Here is a 7,869-nt window from a genome sequence, read left to right as displayed (position 1 = left end):
AAAGTTAGCCCAGGCTAATTAATTGTGAGTTTGAAGCCAGCCTGGACTACACAAAACTGTCCAAAAAATTATTTTTTAATTTAAATAAGTATCAATTGCCCCTCCCACCCCTCATGAATTCCCACCCCATTCCACTCCTTATCAAATCCATCTTATTCTTTAAATATGTATGTGTGTGTGAATATATGAATGCAAACTGATGTGTGTTACATATATGTTGTAGGTAGGACTGAATATTTGGGATTGAACTACTAGGGTCTTAAGATTTACTTTAATTATGTGTATGCATCAGTGACTGTAACCAAGTATAAAAATGAATGCAGTTGTCCAGAGGCCAGAAAAGGGCCAGCGCTGCCCTCAAGCTAGTTACAGCAGGTGGTTGAATTTGCCAACAAGGGTGCTGGGAACCAAACTCAGGTTCTCTGTCTGCAATAGTGCTCAAGCACTCAGCAATTCCTTATTCTTGCTGTTCCCAGACACTGTTTCAGTTAGTCTGTCTGTCCTGATGGCAGTCCATTACTAAGGGAAATCAGCCGGACTCAAGGCAGGAACCGGAGCAGACAGTGGAGAAACACTGCTCCCCGGCTTGCTCGGCTCCCACTGCACATGACTCACAACAGTGGGCTGGATCCTCTTGCAGCAATCATCAACAGGAAAATGCCCCAGACTCATCTAGAGGCCGACTTTTGGGCAGTATTTTCTCAGCTGAAGTTCTCTCTTCCAAAACAATCACGGCTTGTGGCTGGGGGGAAAAAAATCAGCAAAGACAGGATCCTACTATGCATCCAGCCTGAATCCAAACCCCCACTCAGGTAGCACCACACACGTCTATGTAAGGTTTCATAAGTTGAATGATATAGTCAATGCCTACACCATCATAAGAAAAATAAAAATTTCTATTTCACTATATCTCTAAAAGTAAACAGACAGAGCAGTTTAGCTAGATACATATCTCTTTGACAGTGAGACAAAATCCACAGCTTTTATGTAACTAAAGAAATGGCCATGCTAACCAAGTTACTACAGATAATTCTCTCAGCAAAAACTTTTGGGCAACCAATACTTGCCAATAAACAATTCAAAATCCTTTTTGTTTGTTTTAAATTATCTCTGGGACCAAAGCTTCAATTTCTCTCTTACAAAGAAAACAAAGCATGTGTGCCAGAGAGGAGGAAGCAAAAGGTCTTGAGCTATGTAAAATTCATTAGAAAACAAATAAGAGTAAACAAAACTTTAAATATGCAGGCAAGCCCATCATTTATTCTTGCAAATTAAAAGAATCCTTCACAAGAAGTATCAAGAATTCTTCTAACTATGCTATGTACATTTTCTTTTCTTTCTTATTTTATTTTTTGAGAGAGCGAAGGGTTCACTTTGTCAAACTCACACTGTTCCTGCCCCTGCTAGTGGGTTATGGGATTACAGACTTGAGACACCACCATACCTGGCAGTATTATTTGTATAAAGTATAGATGATAACTGAAAACTGAAATTAGTTAACTGAGTATAAATATCTTTTGTTGTTTTGAAAAGGACAAAACGAAAATGATATAAAATAACTTTTTATTTACATAATTTTTATCAACAGAACATAACTGCTTTCTTTAGAACAAGAAAATTTACAAATGACAGATATTGTTTCTTTTATCAAAAACTCCTTCAAGCAAGGCAGTATACATGGTCACCTGCATTTAGAATAATACGGTGGTAAACAGTGGATGTTCATTTTTTTATCTATGCCTTAATCATTTATCAGCAATTAGACTTTTAAACCATGACTGGCCACCTGCTTAGATGTTAAGTGTTCAGGAGGAAAAAAGTCAGATTTATAACAAATTCCTGGAAGCATGTTTACACCACCAGGGATCTTTCCGCCTTAAAGCTAAGTACACTGATTGTGTTTCTCTTCCCAACATCTGTTTTGAGGCTGTAACAGCTGGACAATTTGTGACTGACTTGATTCTCTATACAACGAACACCCTTTTACTCTTTATACAATAAATTACATCTTCCATAAAATCAGTTTTACAGACGAACAAGAGACATATGTTAAAAAAATAAATATAATACAGGGATAAATAATAGTTTAGTTGCGGTGATCTAACCCAAGTAACATTAAAAAAAAAAAAAACCTTTACAGAACAGAAACTTTGAAATTTACAAACGGCATTGAAATAGCACTGTGAATTAACCCATGATTTTGTGACATTAATCACATGAGAATTTCCATCTAATTTATAGATCTTCCTTTATAATCAAGATGTTAAATCATACATTTTACCCTAAGACACAGAATGAGAAATATGCTCACGGTAGGTTTCAATGGATTAGCTTCACTCTAGACTCACTGAGCCCTACTAGCCTTTCCCGCTTAGGCTAGAAAGCCAAAGTGAAAACTTTCTTTTTCACTTAACTTGAAAAGTAGTCATCATTTTATCAATATATAAAGATGAAACTTAGCTAGATGTGAAAATACTTTTCCAATTGAAGTACTGATCATTTCATAATCCACTCAACACAGTTTTCTAAATCATAGGCACATTTTACAACGTCTATGACAAATAACTCCTAAGCAGAGACATCAGCACCTGCAGACAAGAAGCACTGAGTCCAGGACAGGACGCTCGGTTGGCAGAGCTCTTGTGGGAAGCCTTGGCTCTGCTCCAGCACAGCATTAAAATGCACATGGTGGTGCACTCCTGTAACCCAGCTCTGGGAGTGAAGACTGGAGGATCACACTGAAGAACACCATCATCTACAGAGTCCAGGGCTAGTCTGGGACACACAACCCTGTTTTAAGCGGGAGAGGGGCAGCACGGAGCAATAGCAGAAGACATGTTGCCTAAGTAAAAGCCCAGGCACGCTCCTGCTCCTGCTGAACCAGCAGGACCACACAGCTGCCACTAGGACCCCTTGGTCTACAGTTTCAAAAAATATTTTGTGGAAAAAACTTTCTAACTACTGAGTTAGTGTACTGAGCTATGAGATTTTTCTAATAAAAAAATCAATAAATTTGGTCTTTCAGATTAATTTGAAACAAGGAAAATCTGTTAAGAGAATTAAGACACTTATATAAATCACTACGTCTCAAAATTAAAAAAAAAAAAAACCTAAGTTCATAATGATGACAATCACGGCTTTGCAAAGTTTTCCTGTCGTATTTTCTGCTTTAGCAGAAGAATCATGTTCTGTGGTTAAAAAGCCTACACATCCTGTGAGCAGAATTTAGTAGGGGAAAAATCTATCACTGTTTTCTTCTTTTTTTTTTTTAAGGTGTGTGTGTGTGTATGTGTGTGTGTAGAAGATTGTTTTATACAACATGTCTCTTAACATTAAGTTTTTTTCTTCCAACAAAAATCCTGAGATAATAGAGGAAATAAGAAAAGCAAAAAAGAAAAATTCACAGTATAAATTCAATGTACCAAAGTATGAGAAAAGTATTCAAAATACAGACACCACCTAAACATTTTTAATTATGACATTTTAAAATAGCTTTAAAAGTAAAGAGGAGCCGGGCGGTGGTGGCGCACGCCTTTAATCCCAGCACTCGGGAGGCAGAGGCAGGCAGATCTCTGTGAGTTCGAGACCAGCCTGGGCTACAAGAGCTAGTTCCAGGACAGGCTCCAAAACCACAGAGAAACCCTGTCTCGAAAAAAAAAAAGTAAAGAGGAAAAGGAGACAAATTATTTGTTAATGCTTTCTTTGCCCACATCTGATAAGTGAAAATAATTAAATCGGGATATGCTTTTAAATAAAAAATTTAAAAATAAATAATCTCTTTGATGTTCAATCTTTATAAATAGCAAGTTTAAATACTAGATCTTCAATTAGAACTAATGTTACATCACCATGAATTAGAAAAATACACATTTTTCAGTCAAATAGCTAATAATAGAAAAGTTTTACCTTTACCATACCAAAGTGGAGTTTCACAACTTGCTTTCATATACTTATAGGCAAATAAACAGACCTTCATCACCCTCCAAAACAAAAAGAAAAAAACAAAAAAACAAAAAAAAACCACACACACACAGCAACAGAAACAAAACCACCTTTACAGAAGAATGTCACTAATGTTAAATACAATCAAGCTCCAAGTATGTCAGCACTATGATTTATACAGACGTGTATCCATGCAGTCCACAAGTCCAGCTGTGCTCAGCACAGGGTGAGTCAAATGTAAACAAGTTAAAGTGTCTGTCAGGGAGAGCAGTCTTAATTGCTTGGTATTTCAGAATGAAATGGTTTCCACTGATTATAAAAGCTTTAAATTAAGCTTAATAAATATTCAAAATTGACCTAAATAAAAACAGGCAGTGGTGCTTTTCTCAACACTGCTTTGCTGACATCGCTGACTCTGGAAATTTCACACTTATTACAAAAATAGAAAGAAAAAAAGGAAGAAAGGAAGATCCCAGAAGAGGGCTTTACTCTGTCTCATCCACTTCAATGAAGATGTCATTGAAGACGAACTCCGAGACTGTGGTGGCCTCCTCTTCACATGCCTGTTTTGGCCCACTTTTACATTTCTCTTTTAGCGATGGCTGATCAGAAGAAACCTAGGAAGAGAGGAGAACTAAAATGTAATACAGTGTGTATACACTGCCAGTGAGGACTGCATCTGTAGAGCAGTGGTACAGTGAATGCCTGCCTAGCTGGTCTGAAGCCTGGGCTCAATCCCTGGCCCATCTTCCAGAGGACCCGGGTTCAATTCCTAGCACCCACCTGGCAACTCACAACTGCCTGTAACTCCAGTTCCTCATACAGACATACATGCAGGCAAAAATCATGAATGCACATGAAATTAAAAAAAAAAAAAAAACTAAAAAATGTCTGCATGGTAAAAGCAAAAATAAACAAAATAAAAACATACATGGCATATAGAAAAAACTACAGCCTTTATCACCAAATACACCCTTCCCTTACTACTTAAGATCTCTACAAATCTTATATATATATGAGACAAGTTTCTCAAAAAGTCAAATACCCAGAAAACAGTATGAATGACTCACATACAAGTTAAAACTCACACAGTAAGACTATCTGCTCATAAGGGCTACGGAGAATGAACTGGCATGGTGGTACACTTCTATAATCTTAAATCCTGGGATTCTAGCTAAAGGCCATATTGGGCTACAAACCAAGATCATGATCTCAATCCAAAAAACAAAGGTGTGTGTACAAGGTGGGGGCAGAGAGTACATTGGTAGTGTAAAACTGGTAGCATGGTAATAGGCGTGGTCCCGTAGAGACAGAGCAGGTAGTATCTATCAAAAGAACAACCGTTTATCATTCCTTTTGGCAAAGCACTTACAACTGTATCTCTTAATAGAACAAGTATTTGTAGGACTCATTGGATAGCCGTACTCTATACTGTTCTACCACTATCAGGTTTACGGATGAACAGAATTTACTTATAAGACAGCAATTATTGTGCTGTTTGACATGGAACATAATTAGGAACATCCTAAATGCCTAATAAAAAATTGGTATTACTAAGTAGTACAACCCAATAATGAAAAGCCATACAGTCATTACAGACAGGCCAGCATGTGGTGGCACAAGCATGTAATTCCCACACTCAGAAGACTTAGTCAAGAGCTTCATTAAGTTTCATTCTTGAGATTTTTGTCTCAAAAAATAAAAAAGAAAGGAAGGAAGGAAGAAAGAAAACAAAACAACAAAACATCAACAATAAGGATACTTTCAGACATTTACCACTAAAAAATAAAAATGTTTATATGTATACAAACACGAAGTGTTCACATCACCTCTGCTCACAAAAGTAAGAAACTTAAAACTAGATGTTTTTCTATAGGGAAGGGCATTTAAAGAAAAAAAAAAAGACCGAGTCTTTAATCCCAGCAGGCAGACAGATCTCTGAGTTCAAGGATAGCTTGGTCTACAGAGTGAGTTCCAGGCTAGTGTTAAAAACCTCATTCAAATAAAAAAAGAAGAACAAAAATATACTGTAATACATTGACACCACACCACTATTTTACAACAAAAAGTAACAAGCTACTGACTCAGAGATAGACAGAAACAGCATAATCTCCAGGTAAGCCAGAAAAATCAACTAATTACTAATATACAAAACTATCTGAATGGATATTTAGGAAGCTCTGTTGGTGAGGGAACCTAATCTGAAATGTGTAATACAATGTATGCAACATTTCTGAAATGACAGACTCAATGAACAGATGGTTAAGGAGGGAGTGGAGGAGGAAGCAGGCCCGTATACATAGATGGACAACACAAGGGGTCTTGGCAGCTGTACTGGACTGTCATTGGGCCAATGTCAGAGTTGGAATAGCATTTTGCAAAATGTTGTTAGCACTGAGGAAAACTGGGGGAAAGGTGAATGGATTTATTTATTTATTTATTTATTCATTCATTCATTCATTCATTCATTTATTGTGGTATGTCTTACAACTCCACACAAAATTTACAATGATCTCAAAAATGGAAACTGTGAGAAAGAGAGTGAGACTGAAAGCTGCACTGTATTTAACAAAGGTCTGCTAAGACATACGGGGGTTCTGTTATCATTTCTGTTTAGACAAATGCTCACTGGTAGTATGTTCCTAGAGTGCATGAAGCCCCAAGTTAAATCCCCAGCACTGTAGGGGGCTGGCTGGTCCCTGCCCTTAGACAGCTGCAGAATGCACAGAAATGGCATACAAACACATTCTACAATTATGCTTCTTTGAATTTTTATGTGCCAGAACATTCCTCCTAAGAAAATAAAACTACAAATAGTACTTCATTTTGCTTCTATAGGTCAGCAGAGTCTTTTCTTTGAAGGAATGACAATTAAGTATACCATCGATGGCTTGTTCAACAGCTTACACTAAACTAGCTGCACTTTTGTGGTAAACGGAAGTTATACTGAAATGATTTCTGACCTGCAACTGAAAATAAATTGCTCCATTTTCCCTAGTTGAGAGGACATATAGAATACAACAGCTCTCACATACCTGAGCTGCTGACTTTCCAGTATCATCAGACTGAGGATCAGTAATACTTGGAGATGGGAGTGGATCAGAAGAAGATTCTTCAGTTTTTTTCTGGCTTGTATTAAGTAGATTAGGTTTTTTCAAATTTCGTCGTGATGCAGGTATATGAGGCTTTAGGCGCTTCTTACTATGGGTTTGAGTCGCTTCGTCAGAGTCCAAACTATTTTTTGGACATATTAAAGACAAAAATCCCAAAGGTCTTCTGCCAGGTCTAGAAATGAAAATACAGAGATATTCAACAAGAATGTACAAACACACTCTCTCTCTCTCTCTCTCTCTCTCTCTCTCTCTCTCTCTCTCTCTCTCTCTCTCTCATAGAAGGTCTTCCTATCTATGCAGTCAGGATTTTCCGGACTGAGCCTCTGAGTCCTGTGATACTACACGCATGTGTTAGCACACTCAGCAAAGCACACTCCTATGTAATGGTGCACAGCACTCAGGAGGCAGAGGCAGAGTGAGTTCCAGGACAGCCAGGGCTACACAGAGACCCTGTCTCAAAAAAACAAAAAACAAACAAACAAAAAGACACGGTCTTAGTGTAACTTTATTTGCATTAATGCTAAAGAGGTGCACTGTACTGAGTACTGATGACACTATGCTATGATGTCTATTTACGACAAGGGCAAGGCTGCCCAAACTGAAAAGTGCACACAGGTCACCTGGGGTGCTATTAAAAATGGAACTCAGAATTTGAAACAAGTGCAGGCTGAGTCAAATGACGTCTACAGTGCAAACGCACTCTGACTGTAAGTTTTAGGATGTGTAGTGTTCATGGCACAGCCGCTTCTGTGCTGCAAACGAAGTAGGACAGCTGCAGTAGAAACCACATGGCCCTGCAGCCTAAGTAGATCCT

General features: G+C 37.8%; 1 protein-coding gene across 1 annotated transcript in view; it reads right to left on the bottom strand.

Moving 5' to 3' along the window:
* Nucleotides 1–1,546: 1,546 nt before the first annotated feature.
* The window catches only part of Bdp1 (B double prime 1, subunit of RNA polymerase III transcription initiation factor IIIB), a 94,799-nt gene continuing 88,476 nt past the window's right edge, over nucleotides 1,547–7,869 (bottom strand). Inside the window, exons 38-39 of the mRNA XM_050153811.1 lie at nucleotides 6,978–7,227; nucleotides 1,547–4,559 (exon numbers count right to left, since the gene is read on the bottom strand). Of these exons, the coding sequence (XP_050009768.1) occupies nucleotides 4,428–4,559; nucleotides 6,978–7,227 (382 nt within the window). The 3' untranslated portion in view covers nucleotides 1,547–4,427. The remainder of the gene's footprint in view (nucleotides 4,560–6,977; nucleotides 7,228–7,869) is intronic.

This window comes from Alexandromys fortis, unplaced genomic scaffold, assembly GCF_014885135.2.
Source record: "Alexandromys fortis isolate MF-2015 unplaced genomic scaffold, M_Fortis_MF-2015_v1.1 scaffold_79, whole genome shotgun sequence".
Lineage (NCBI taxonomy): Eukaryota > Metazoa > Chordata > Mammalia > Rodentia > Cricetidae > Alexandromys > Alexandromys fortis.
This window is presented reverse-complemented; position numbering and strand designations above follow the sequence as displayed.